The following is a 14,991-nucleotide window of genomic DNA, read 5'->3' on the forward strand; positions in this document are numbered from 1 at the left end:
AAAAGTTTTTGGTTATGGTTTGGAAGTGGGTTACGTATTATTGAGTATATATAGGCGGGATAAAATTGTATGGTAGATTCGGTAATGAGGAGAAGGTGAATACAAAGTGAAACTACTTGCAAAAACAGAAAGAGAAAATAAGATGACAGGAAAGATTTCGAAATGCAACAGTGACAATAACAAACGTAATTGTTGGGTTCAAATTAATGATATGGATATAATAGAGGGAAACATTCCACGTGGGAAAAATATATCTAAAAACAAAGACGATGTGACTTACCAAACGAAAGTGCTGGCAGGTCGATAGACACACAAACAAACACAAACATACACACAAAATTCAAGCTTTCGCAACCAACGATTGCTTCGTCAGGAAAGAGGGAAGGAGAGGGAAAGACGAAAGGATGTGGGTTTTAAGGGAGAGTGTAAGGAGTCATTCCAATCCCGGGAGCGGAAAGACTTACCGTGGGGGGGAAAAAAGGAAAGCTATACACTCGCGCACGCACACACACACACACACACACACACACACACACACACACACACACACACACACACACACAAGTAGACAGCGAGTGTATACCCGTCCTTTTTTTCCCCCTAAGGTAAGTCTTTCCGCTCCCGGGATTGGAATGACTCCTTACCCTCTCCCCTAAAACCCACATCCTTTCGTCTTTCCCTCTCCTTCCCTCTTTCCTGACGAAGCAACCATTGTGTGTGTGTTTGTGTTTGTCTGTGTGTCTATCGACCTGCCAGCACTTTCGTTTGGTAAGTCACATCATCTTTGTTTTTAGATATATTTTTCCCACGTGGAATGTTTCCCTCTATTATATTCATATTAATTATATATAATCATTTTGATAGTACACTTGATATTATAGATGAGTAGGACACAAGCAGGACATAGATAATGTCCGTTTGACGTCAACAGTGTGTAACATTTTACTTTTTTTGAATAGGACAGTGTTCCTCTCCAATAATTTTTAGATTAGTTACAATAAGCTTACGCTGCAAGAGAATTCGCTTGTATTTTTCAATATGTGGTCTGTTGTCGGTTTGAAGGCCTTCCATTACATCGGCAACATAGTGCAACTGCACTGAGGGCTGTCTGTACTAGGGTGGAGATAGCAATGTGAAAGTTGCGAGCTGTCAAAGACGATCTTCATATTCCTAATGCAATTAGGACATCGTATACTCTTGACGACGTTTAGCACCTGTGTGGTCAGTCACCCAATTTCAGAATTCATGTTGAGTAATCCTGCTAAATTCCCATAATATTGTCTTTTTATATAGATGAGTAACATGGATAGTAGTCACGTTCATGTGCCGTCTACAACGCAAATTTAATGTTACTATCCTAGGAACTAACCTGCAATAAGTTTTGTATTTCATAATCAGAACTATCTGCATTAACCGTCATCAGAGCAATGTCAGGGAACAGAATGCAGCAGTGCCTTGGTACCTACTTGGGGACCTGCTTGAGTCGTGTTCTAAGCAAAGGGTAGTTGCTGGTTCACATTATATTACACTAGCGAGAAGTACCGACTTTTCCTTTTCTCTGCAAACATCCAGAACTAAATTCAGTAACTAAATGCTAAGAATATATTTGCATTGTGCCAACTCAAAGATCAATAGATATGGATATAGATATAGATTTTTATATTTAAAGCCATTCTCGTTCTGCGTTGGAATAAACATCATTCATTATTTGCTTGTTCTTGTTACGATTGTTATTGTCATTCTCTCACTCGCAAGTTTTCACATTCCTATTTGGTATCGATGCACATGAAGAGTGGCTATGAAAGAAGGGAATACTGAATGTTACGTCATGCAGAATACACCCATTTACTTCGGCTCCTCGTGATCTACGCTACAGGAGAAGTTAGATACATAAAGTTGACAATGTGAGGACAGACATGCTGGCACAACTCTGCAACTACACAGTATTACCAGATAAAATGGTGCTGCAGAATCGAAAGTGTAGTACGGACTTTGCCACAGTAGCAGACAGCTGCTAATTTCGGACCATTACCGTGGATTACACTTCGGTCAGTGCTGGTTAGAGTGTTGCAACTGTAAATGGAAGACTTTGTTTGATAGTCTTGTGCTGATGCTGTCTGAATAAATTATGCCATTGGATAAAAAGCGGTTTAGTTTTGAGACCTAACCCACGAGGGGGGAAGGCACAGTGGTCTGCTTCAGGAATTCCAAGCAATAAAACACAAAAAACAACCCAGGAAGGGTTCGAACAGCTACTTTCATGCAGAGACATGCATTTGGAATCTGTTCAACGTTACGGGGTCAAACAAGAAGGTAACATTACTGAAACAATGATCGGGCTACTTAGTATATAATAGAGCATACAGATTTCAAGGAGGAAACGTATGAAGACGCAGACTTCCTCGTTATCAATATGTGCGGCATATCTTTCGTGTTCACGAAAGTAAATTCCCGCTTTACCTGTTCTTATGTCTCAAATGAAATGAATGCCATGGGGAATCGAATATTTGTTGACTACGTCTCTTCTTGCTTCCATCCCTACCAACATATTTCTTCATTCTCGTGGTAATCATGACATTCTAAGTGCATGCTGCAAAAGATTGCACGTGGACAAATTCGACATCAAGGTGCAAAGCGTTTGGTATCTTACATTATATTCAATTCGAATAAGCTTCTGGAGTATTTTTACTTTGTTTGTATTTTTAGATGATTATGAACGTTACGGAAAATTATCTCACATGCTTTATGTTGAATGAGAAACATTGAATGATCTCTTTTGCTTTCCCTACGTTGAAATGATATAATGTCGCCGTCAACAGCCTTCTTCCACGCCGGAAGCTGAAACTTGTATCATTCTGGATTAATGATAATTGAATGTCTCAAATGTGTACACAGCCCACAAGGTGACATCAGAAACCATCAGGGGAGAACGCCGCATAAAAACCAAACGTGCGCGCGCGTCTCCACTCTGAAGAACCGTATCGGAGAATCACGGCAAGCATTTCGCTGAAGAGCTGCCTCATCAGAGAGCCAAGAAATGGCAGCGTCGTAGCAAGTATTTGTCAACACTCTGATAGTGCATTTACTTCAGGGTGTAGGACGGCATTACCTCGCTAAATTCACTTGACATTCGTTTTCCACATCGAAGACTCGTACGATATAATCCACAGTAAGATGACACAATTACAAAGTATATTTAATTTCTGGACTCCAAGAACGGCATTCTTCACATAAGTAACACCTGTTTGTGTGTGCATTCGGGAGGACAACGGTGCAATCCCGCACCCGGCCATCCTGATTTAGGTTTTCAGTGATTTCCCTAAATCGCTTCAGGCAAATGCCGGGATGATTCCTTAGGAAGGGCACTGCCGACTTCCTTCCCCATCCTTCCCTAATCCGAGCTTGTGCTCCGTCTCTAATGACATTGTTGTCGACGGGACGTTAAAACAGTAATCTCCTCCTCCTCTGTTTGTGCGTTTAAGGTTGCGTTTTTAGGCTCAGGCAACATCGCAGTGACTATAGTCCGCCTCTTGCCGCCAGTATGTCGTTAGCTCAGAGGTTCCCTTGTGCATTGCAGTGCTCGTACTATATGACGTAGCAGTTCGAATCACGGTAGAAGCTGCTGACTACAACCTTTTATTTTCCATTTTAATTAATGGAGTTGCAAACTGCTAGTAAAAATTCCTTATCTGAAGGATGCCTTTAAACATCAATCTTCGTGCGATTTTGACTTAGTAAATTAAGTTAATATCATGGATGTCTGCTTTGCAAATGCCAAGGTGCTTCACTGTAAAATAGGTCCTGGAAAGATTCAAACCGACTGTCAACGATATAAATTTGAGCTTTGTTCGTCATATAGGTCTAACATGTCAGAAGGTTGTTTATGAAGTGCACATTTTGATTAATATAGTTCCCTTCTTCTAAATTTTTGCAATAGCATTGAACTGTAGACGTTTTCTAACACCGGCGTTAGCAATTCCTTTCCGTTCTCTGAAACCTTCAAAACTACAAATTTTTCTGGTTTAAATCCGATGACCTTAACTATCACTTCCGATCAACAATAAATACTTGATGAACCCATACGTGGAACTCCAAATGTGCAGTGTTCCTGCACTGCTACAGAGCATGCATTGCAAGGTATTCACACAGTTTATCGCATAGACTTACCATAAGGAATGAAACAAGAACTGTAATACACTTTACACCACAGACGCTCACTCTGGCTTGATGAAAACATCCAAACATTGACCAAAAGTTGCACAAATAATTGAGTTTGAAAGGAAAAGAAATGAGGTATGAAGCTTTTATAAATTCATCGAATGTGGTGAGGTGGTTTAATTTCGTCCCAGTCTATAAAATTAATTTCGGGCCATACTCAGCTCTTGCCGATTAATGTAATACAATACCTGCCTACTAATCAGGGCGTCTGTCTCCGTTGCTTTTGAGCGTGAATGGAAATTGTAGAAAATTTCTGTGGAGCAACATTTAATAATAAAGCATTTTAAATCATCAAAAGCGATGAGCGGTAGCAGGCGCTTTCAATAAAGAATGGGGGTGTGCAGCGCCACTGCTGTCGCCACGGCCGCTGCCAGTAGCCAGCAAATGGATCCCAGAGCTTTGCCGCATACGGCGTCCAGAGGAGGACAGTCTGCAGGAAATCTGCCGCAAAATCATTGCTGGATAAAATTTTGATACCTGTGTGTCAGAAAGCGAAATAGATTGAATCTGCGCTACCATTACATTCACGTCTTCAGCATTCAGACAGAAGAGGCTATAAAAATATTTTATGCCAGCTGCTCTCGATCCACTGACATTATGAACAGAAACAACGCACGCTACCGCTAGACCACAGGCGTAATCAGCCTAGGGTTTCTCTATCATGGGACAAGTTTTCCTCCAGGAAGTGCCGCAGTCTACAGTGTTGCCAGATTGTGCAGATAACCGGACTTAGAGAATTAGCGAGTTGGCCAGTTTTTTTGTCCCATGTCGCGATCGGCACGGACTTAGCCTCTGAAGCGGCCGGCCGCCGGTCGAGTTTTATGTCAAAAAGTGTACATAATGACAATAGACAGGGAAGGGAAACTTCGACAGTAGTAATAAAAAAGCTGTAAACTGCAGCACACACGCAATAGGAACAATTTTTTTTACAACAGATCCACATGATCTTAAGACAGCTAATCTAAATACCTTAAAGAATAAACTGAAGCATTTAGTAACAAATAAATACTGTAAGTCTCCTTGTAAAGGTATTAGTGCATATAGCATTAAGTTTGTTTTTGTAAAAAAAAAAAAAAAAAAAAAAAAGTGATAATTTTCAATCTTCACTGTTTATATCAATTTATGCATTTATCTTTCATTGCTGAGAGAAGTGCAATAATTAGAACAACCTTGTATCTCAATGTACATGTGAACTATAACCATGACATGCCTGAAACCTGATTGTTATACAGACAGCAAATAAATAAACAAAAGAGATAAGTAATGGTAATCATACCTCCCTGAATACATGTGAACAGAATTTTTCCATGTCACTTCCCTCCATGAGATAAATATTTCTTACAACTGAGAGCTGAACTGCAATGTTGTATTCAGAATGCAATATATTTTTCACTAGTGAACACGCAGTACCATGTTTCTCATAAATGAAGTAGCTGAATACAGATTCCAACAACGGTTTTACAGGGAAACATCCAGAGGACAGTTTCTGTATAACCCTGTAATTAAAGGAATTTTATATGTTGCTACATAGCACAAAAATGTAAGAACAAACTGTATCAACAACATGCCTAAAACGTAAGGGAAATTAGTGTTACCCAAAGATCAATTCTAATATTTTGTTAACCACAAAGAAAACAACTTCACTTAATAGCACTGGCTTTACTGCTTATAATTCATTTATACTACAACGAGTCTTCCTAAAATCAAATGAAGTTAAGAACTGTACAGTTACCAACTAGACATTCTGCTTTAACAGAACAATCAATAAATGGAAAATCTGGGATGGAACAACAATATGAATTACGATAGATAGCTACTCACCATGAAGATGATATGTTGAATTGCAGACAGGCACGACGAAAATACTGTTACACATAAGCTTTCGGCCAAACCCTTCGTCAGAAAGAAAAACATTCACACTTTCACACAAGCAAGCACTCCAGCCAGACTGCAACTGATAACGCATCAAACAGGAGCAACAATCTGGAGTGGATCAGGGAAGGGAGAGGGACAGCAGAGTATAGGTGGGGGAAGAGCAATCAGCAGTGGCTGACAGAGCATGTATGGACTAGATGTGGTAGGACAGGACTGCCAGGTGCAGTGTCAAGAGGCTATGGGGAAGTGACAGAGTGGGAAACAGAGAGTACAAAGGAGACGAGCAGAGACGGGAAAAAGAGTGGTGAATGCACCAGCAGAGAGCAGCACACAACGAGGGTGGGGGGAGGAAAACTATGAGGAGGAGACAGGACAGATGACATGGAAATAATTGGGTGGAGGGTGTGGGGACAGTAGGTTCCTGTAGGTTGAGGTTGGGATGATTTCAGGATTGAAGAACATGTTGTAAGGATAACTCCCATCTGAGCAGTTCAGAAAAGCTGGTAGTGGAGAGGAGGATCAAGACGACCTGGTTGTGAAGCTGCCACTGAAATCAAGCATGTTATGATCAGCTGCATGTTGTCCCACAGGATGGAACACTTTGCTCTTAGCCAGAGTTTGGCGGTGACCATTCATCTTGATGGACAGCTGGTTGGTAGTCATAAAAATATAGAAAGGTTGGTGGGTTGGTTTGTGGGATTAAAGGGACCAGACTGCTACGGTCATCGGTCCCTTTTTCTAAAACTTAAGAACACCCACACAGAATAAAAAAAAAAAAAAAAAAAACAATGGAAAAGACGACAGACGACACAGGACAAGAAAGACTTAGACAGAGACCAGACAAAAGGAATTAAAAGCACACAGAGTGTGACAGTGGTTGGCCGACCATAGAGACTAAAAGGGAAAAGCCAACCACCGAGAGACACATTAAAAACTCAGTCCTAAACCGTAGGCCAAAGGCCAGACTCAACACAAAAAAGGACAAACACTTAGATTAAGTGATAAAAGCCCCCTGCCTGAATAAAATGCAAAACTAAGCCTGCCATGGCAGTGTCATCTGTTAAAAGGGCAGGGAGCGTATCAGGCAGCGCAAATGTCTGCCTGAGCACCGCTAAAAGGGGACAGGCCAACAAAATGTGGACCACTGTCAAAGCCGCCCCGCAGCGACATAGAGGCATGTCCTCACGGCTCAGTAAATATCTGTGCGTCAGCCGGGTGTGGCCAATGTGGAGCCGACAAAGGACAACAGAGTCCCTGCGAGTGGCTTGCATGGATTACCGCCACACAGTTGTCGTCTCCCAAGGAGTTTATTGGGTGTGGTCAGATCGCACCATTCGGCGCCCCAATGCGCGAAAACTTTGCGGCGTAAGACTGCCCGCAAATCAGTCTCCGGGAGGCCAATGTCCAGAGTTTGTTCACTGGTGGCCTGTTCGGCCAGGTGGTCAATATGTTCATTTCCCCGGGATGCCGACATGACCAGGGGTCCACACAAAGACCATAGAGCAGCCACAACGGGCAAGAGTATGGAGGGACTGCTGGATAGCCATCACCAGACGAGAGAGAGGGAAGCCCTGGTCAATAGCTCGTAAACTGCTCAGGGAGTCGCTACAGATAATGAAGGACTCACCTGAGCAGGAGCAGATATACTCTAGGGCACGAAAGATGGCGACCAGCTCAGCAGTGAAAATGCTGCAGCCAGCTGGCAATGAGCATTGTTCGTAATGGTCCCCTAGAGTGAGAGCATAACCGACACGACCAGCAACCATCAAACCGACAGTGTAAACAACGCCAGAGTCCTGATACGTGGCAAGGATGGAAAGAAAGCGGCGGCAGAAGGCCTCTGGAGGGAGTGAGTCCTTCAGGCTCTGTGCCAAAACAAGCCGAAGGCAAGGGCGGGGCACACACCATGGGGGTGTACGCAGGGGGGCCCGGAAAGGAGGTGGAAGAGGAAAAACCCCAAGCCCGGAGAGAAGCTCTCTGACGCAGACCGTGATCATACAACCCGACCAGGGCCGACATTCTGGGAGATGGACGACCAACTGAGGAAACAGCAGACAATAATTTGGATGCCCGGGTATGCTACAAACAGGTGTAGCATAAGCGGCCAGTAAATGTTCACACTGTAACTGCAGTGGACGGACACCTGCCTCCACAAGTATGCTGTTCACAGGGCTGGTTCGGAAAGCACCAGTGGCAAGTCGGATTCCGCTGTGAACGATTGGGTCCAGCACCCGCAATGCAGAAGGGGATGCTGAACCATAAGCCAGGCTCCCATAATCCAGACGGGACTGGATTAACACCTGGTAGAGCCGTAAGAGGGTAGATCGGTCGGCACGCCAGCTGGTGTGGCTCAAGCATCGCAAAGCATTAAGATGCCGCCAACACAACTGTTTAAGCTACCGAATATGTGGAAGCCAAGTCAACTGGACATCAAAACCACACCCAGAAACCGATGTGTCTTCACCACAGCAAGAGGTTTGCCATCAAGATAAAGCCGCGGCTCAGGGTGAACAGTGCGTTGCCAGCAGAAATGCATAACGCAGGTCTTGGCAGCCAAAAACTGGAAGCCAGGCGCTACAGCCCAAGACTGCGCCTTGCGGATAGCGCCCTGCAGCTGATGTTCAGCAGCTGCAGTGCCAATGGAGCTATAGTAGAGGCACTAGTCGTCAGCATACAAGGAAGCTGAGACAGACGTTCCCACTGCCGCAGTGAGCCCGTTAATTGCAATTAAAAACAGGCAGACACTTAAGACAGACGCCTGCGGTACCCTGTTCTCCTGAACTCAGAGGAACTATGGGAGGCCGCGACTTGCACGCGGAAGGTACGATGCAACAGAAAATTTCTGTATGAAAATCGGCAGCGGACCCCGAAGACCCCAACCATGAAGCGTAGAGAGGATGTGATGGCACCATGTCGTATCGTACGCCTTCCACATGTCAAAAAAGACAGCGACGAGGTCTGACGGCGGGCAAAGGCCGTACGGATGGCTGACTCCAGGCTCACCAGACTGTCGGCGGCAGAGCGGCCTTTACGGAACCCACCCTGAGACGGAACTAGAAGGGCCCGAGACTCGAGTACCCAACTCAACCGCCAGCTCACCATGCGTTCAAGCAACTTGCAAAGAACGCTGGTAAGGCTAATGGGGCGGTAGCTGTCCACCTCCAATGAGTTCTTGCCAGGTTTCAAAATGGGAATAACAATGCTTTCCTGCCATTGTAACGGAAACTCACCCTCGACTCAGATACGGTTGTAAAGGGCGAGGAGGCGTCGCTGGCAGTTCACTGAGAGGTGTTTCAGCATCTGACAGTGGATGCGATCTGGCCCAGAAGCTGTATCAGGGCAAGCAGCTAGGGCACTGTGGAGTTCCCAATTACTGAATGGAACATTGAAGGATTCAGGATGGCAGGTGGGAAATGAAAGGCTCCGAGGTTCCACCCGGTCTTTAATGGAGCGGAAAGCCAGTGGGTAATTCGCAGAAGCGGAACTCGGAGCAAAATGCTCTGCCAAGTAGTTTGCAATTACATCGGAGTCAGTAAAAACTGCTCTACTCAGAGAGCAGGGACGCTGACAGGGGTCCGATAGCCATAGAGGTGCCTAATCTTGGCCCAAACCTGCAATGGAGAGATATAGGGGCCAATGGTGGAGACATACCGTTCCTAGCACTCCTGCTTGTGTTGGGGAATAAGGCGGCGGGCCCGTGCACGCAGTCGTTTAAAGGCAATGAGGTATTCTATTGAGGGATGTCACTTGTGACGCAGGAGTGCCCACCGGCAATCTTAAATCGCCTCGGCGATCGCAGGTGACCACCAAGGCACAGTCCACCACCGAGGGGACCCAGAAGAATGGGGAATGGCAGATCCTGCAGCAGTAACGATGCCTGTGGTGACCAAGTGAATCACTGCATCAATGGCTTGATTAGAAAGAGGTGCAATTTCGGCCATGGAGGAGAACGAGTCCCAGTCAGCCTTATTCATAGCCCATCTGCAAGGGCGCAAAGAAGAGAGATGCTGTGGCAGTGACAGAAAGTGGTCACTACCACACTGGTCGTCATGCACACACTGTTGGACAGATGGTAAGAGGCTAGGGCTGCAGATCGAAAGGTCGATGGCGGAGTACGTACCATGTGCCACACTGAAACGTGTGAAGGCACCATCATTTAAAATGGAAAGATCGAGCTGTGTCAATACATGCTCAACGGTGGCACCTCAACCTGTTGCCACTGACCCACCCCACAGAGGGTTACAGGCATTGAAGTCGCCCCGTAACAGGAAAGGTGGCGGCAATTGGGCTATCAGCGCAGCCAAGACACACTGCGGGACATCACCATCCAGTGGAAGATAGAGACTGCAGACAGTAACAGTCTGTGGCATCCACACCCGAACAGCGACAGCCTCCAAAGGTGTTTGTAGAGGGACAGACTCGCTGTGAAGAGAGTGAAGGACATAGATGCAGACGCCACCAGATATCCTTTCATAAGCTGCCCGGTTCTTATAATAACCCCGATAGCCACGGAGGGCGGGGGTTCGCATCGCTGGAAACCAAGTTTCTTGAAGAGCAATGCAGAAGAAAGGGTGAAGGCTGAGAAGTTGTAGGAGCTCAGCAAGATGGTGGAAGAAACCGCCACAGTTCCACTGGAGGAGGACATTGTCCATGGCTGAGAAAGGCGTGAAAGGACTGGGGAGGCAGATTACACCGCTGGGTCACTTGCTGCCACCGGTTCAGTACCCGCGCGAGTGACATCCATTGCGTCCGAGGGTCCAGCGAGATCCAGGTCTTCAGAAGACGCCAGAATCTCGACCTCATCCTGACGCTAAGCTTGTAGGAAGGGGTGGGACAGGTGCCACTGCAATGTCGGGATTTTTGGGAACCTTTTTCTTTTTCTGCTTCTCGCATTTTGCCTACGGTGGCTCAAGCTGGGAGGGCTTCACTGAGTCAGTCTCAGGGACAGACGACGACCGTGAGGCCCTACAACCAGTGACCGGTGGTTGTTTCAGCCACTTGTGGGTGTCCGCTTTTCTGCTAGACCGAACTTGCTAAGGGAGGTCCCCAACGGACCCATTCCTGGCGAGAGGAGCCTAAGAAGTCTTATGCTTCTCCGGTTGGGAAGTGGGAACTGATGCCCCGATGGGTGGGTGGGTGAGGCGGGGGGTGTTGCTCCTTAAGTAGATGGAGCAGGAGCAACAGGGAGTGAAGTGACCCCCAACAATCAAGGGGGCCGGTGGATGCTGACAGATCATAGAGCCAACCGTACGTGACGATACGGGAGATGGGAGAACCATTGTTGCAGCAGTAGCATAGGTTGACGTCATTGGCACAGGATGTAGCCTCTCATATTTCTGCTTGGCCTCAGTGTAGGTCAGACGGTCCAGGGTCTTATATTCCACGATCTTCCATTCTTTCTGGAATACCCGGCAGTCCGGCGAGAAGGGGGAATGGTGTTCTCCGCAGTTAACACAGATGGGAGGCGGGGCACATGGAGTATTGGGATGCAAAGGGCGTCCACAATCTCGGCACGTGATGCCGGAAGTACATCGGGATGACATATCCCCTAACTTCCAGCATTTAAAACACCACATCGAAGGAGGGATATGGCTTCACATCACAGCGGTAAACCATCACCTTGAGCTTTTCGGGTAAGACATCACTCTCGAAGGCCAAGATGAAGGCACCGGTGGCTACCTGATTATCCCTCGGACCCCGTTGGACGCGCCAGATGAAATGAACACCTCGTCGTTCTAAGTTGGCGCGTAGTTCATCGTCTGACTGCACAAGTAGATCCCTGTGGAATATAATACCCTGGACCATGTTTAGACTCTTATCGGATGAGATGGTAACTGAAACATCCCCCCAACTTGTCACAAGTGAGCAACCTCCGTTACTGGGCAGAGGATGCTGTTTTGGTTAGAATTGAACCAGAGCACATTTTGGACAAGCCCTCCACCTCCCCGAACTAGTCCTCTATATGCTCCACAAAAAACTGAGGCTTGGTCGGCATAAATGATTCACCATCAACTCATGTACAGACGAGGTACCGGAGTGAATAATCTGCACTGCTGTCTTTCGCCATACGTTCCTCCCATGGAGTGGCCAGGGAGGGAAATGATCTCAGATCATATTTCTTGCCATTGAGGTTAGACCTCGATCGCTTAGAGACTGCTGGTGGAGGCCCACAAGTGAGAGATGATATACCACGCTTCATTGCGGGTCATCCGCCCTGATGCCACCCACTCCGACCAGGGGCTCTCCCCACAGGCACCACCCAGCCACAGCAAAGACCACCTGGCAGGATGGCCTTTGCCGGGAGTCCTGATGCCCCAGAGGGATAGGCACCTACTCCTTGGCATATGTGGGGAGGTAGCAGCTCAGGCATCAGCAGTGCAATCCCTGTGTAGTCAGGGGGCTACCACCAAGAGGGTACACGACGACGCCACCACAACGGACTGACTACCGTGCTGGATGTCGGGTGTCAAATAACCATGTATATCATGAGGGCAAAGATGGAAGTGCACAATGGAGGGAATGTATGCTACCCGGAACACACTGCAGCTGATGTGGCCGGAAGCTCGGTGTAAGTCCAACTCCATGACAATATTGGGTGTGCCAGATCTTAGGACAAGATGGATATAGAAAGCACCACGTAAGGTGTCCTTCCCCAAATGGTACGCACTAATGGAAAATTTTGAAATAGAGTGGTCAAACCCCTTAGGGGACCATCACATTAAAGACCGAAACAGTTGGGACTCCTTTTAGTCGCCCCTTACGACAGGCAGGAATACCGCAGGCCTATTCTTACCCCTAAACCCGCAGGGGTGAAAATATAGAAAGCCAAGCAATGATTGCAGCAGAGCTGGTACATGATATGGCTGCTTTCTAAGTTGACCCGGGGTAGGTTAAGCTTTTGACAGGACTGGAACAGGTGCTGAGTGGGTGAACTGGGCAAGTCTTTCGTCTAGCTCTTGTTGTGACTTGGCAAGACAGCCAAGTCACTATGCGAGGAAGCCGAAATGCACGCGTTTATGCTCACGCAGACTGGCGTGAGGTCTGGAACATTACAAGGAATTAGAGTAACCAAAAATAGTACATAGCTTCTGGAATACTTAACTTTAATTCATAATTGTAGAACATCGCTCTTGATGATACAGAAGTATAATAGCAATATAACAAAGGATAATGGCGCCTTGCTAGGTCGTAGCAAATGGCTTAGCTGAAGGCTATGCTAACTATCGTCTCGGGCAATGAGAGCTTATTTGTCAGTCATCCATCTCTGGCAAAGTCGGCTGTACAACTGGGGCGAGTGTCAGTACGTCTCTCTAGACCTGCCGTGTGGTGGCGCTCGGTCTGCTATCACTGACAGTGGCGACACGCGGGTCCGATGTATACTAATGGACCGCGGCCGATTTAAAAGCTACCACCTAGCAAGTGTGGTGTCTGGCGGTGACACCACAGCTCTTCCACAGGGATGTGATCCCTGTGGAAAGGGATTGTGATTGGAAGGGGAAGTAGCTTAGAAAAAGTAGTTGTTTGTTAGGACATAGATAGTAAGGTGCCCTGTGACACTACCTCATTCTTCATACACCTCCCCTCTACAATCACCTTTTCTGAACTGCACAGAAGGGAGGTATCCACAAAACACATTTTCTGCAGGTACTCTATTGCTCCTTCACCCTCCACCCAACAGTTTCTGCCCCCTGTTCTGTCATCTCACAATTCAACTACCATCACCCTCATTGTGCACTGCTTGGTGCAGTGCATCCACCAGTCTTTCTCCCTTCTCTTCAGCTCTCCTTTCCACTCTCCACCCCCCACCCCCATACTCTTATTCCCTCATGGTTTCCTGACACTGCGTCAGGCAGCACTGTCCTGCTACCATTAGTCCCTGAGCGCACCACCCAGCAGCACTGATTCCTCGTCCCTGACCTGTTCCCTGCTTTCCCTCAATCTTCCCTGCCCCACTCCGAATTACTGCTCTCTTTGACCCGTTTCAGTTACATTCTGTACAGAGCCGCCAGAGAAAGCAGTCGTGTGTGAGGTGTGCTTGCTTGTGTGAATGTATGTGCATTTTCTTTTGTGAAGAAGGCTCTGGCACAAAACTTCTATCAACAGTGTTTTTGTCACATCTGTCTGCAACTCAATGTCATCTTTATGGTGAGTAGCAATCTATTCTTTTCATAATATTGTCTGAATTACGATAGAGTGCCACTCACCATGTACAAGAAGCATGGGGTGGCAAACAAGAACATCTAAAAATAGACTATGTGATGTTAATCGGCAGCTTAGTAGTTACATGGTGGACTATGGATCCACATATCTGCGATTGAATGCCTGGTAAGTACTGAGGATTCTTTTTATCCCCCCCCCCCCTTTTTTTTACAGGGTGATAGTCTCTTTATCACTGAATGACAATGGCCTTAAAATGTATTAACTATTAGAAGATTAGTCTGCATAGGAACCCACCTAAATCCATTGCCAACTATCTGTTACATGTACGTTTGCATCATGCTCAGCAAACAGCTGAAAGCCTATTGTGATAAGATGCCACACTTGGCATCGGTTTGCATTTGATGTAAACCTGGCTGCAACACTTAATGGCAAACACCAGGTGCGGATCAATTACCAGCTGCCAAATGACTACTGATCATAAGGGAAACATGGCTGTATTAAGTCTGAAATCCTACTGCCGGAAATGCTGCTTGCTCTTTTCCTAACTTTCTAGGCCACTATGGTGGACAGAATTTAGTGTTCAAGAGCCTTAAGCACTAACAATTACATCTACTTCTTTATTTATTTATGTATTTATTTGTTTATTTTTGTTTTACATTTTATTTCTTTATGTTTTATTTTTGTATACTCTGACTATTCCGAAGTTTGTGCCGAGGACGATAATTAATTCCAATGAGC

The 14,991-nt window shown here is 46.2% G+C and overlaps 1 protein-coding gene across 1 annotated transcript in view; it reads right to left on the reverse strand.

Annotated features, from left to right (window-relative positions):
• Positions 1 to 14,991, reverse strand: part of LOC126456792 (gamma-tubulin complex component 5) — a 158,639-nt gene that overhangs the window by 56,302 nt on the left and 87,346 nt on the right. Inside the window, exon 11 of the mRNA XM_050092581.1 lies at positions 5,495 to 5,714. Within this exon, the coding sequence (XP_049948538.1) occupies positions 5,495 to 5,714 (220 nt within the window). The remainder of the gene's footprint in view (positions 1 to 5,494; positions 5,715 to 14,991) is intronic.

Source organism: Schistocerca serialis, chromosome 2 (assembly GCF_023864345.2).
Source record: "Schistocerca serialis cubense isolate TAMUIC-IGC-003099 chromosome 2, iqSchSeri2.2, whole genome shotgun sequence".
In the NCBI taxonomy this organism is placed as follows: domain Eukaryota; kingdom Metazoa; phylum Arthropoda; class Insecta; order Orthoptera; family Acrididae; genus Schistocerca; species Schistocerca serialis.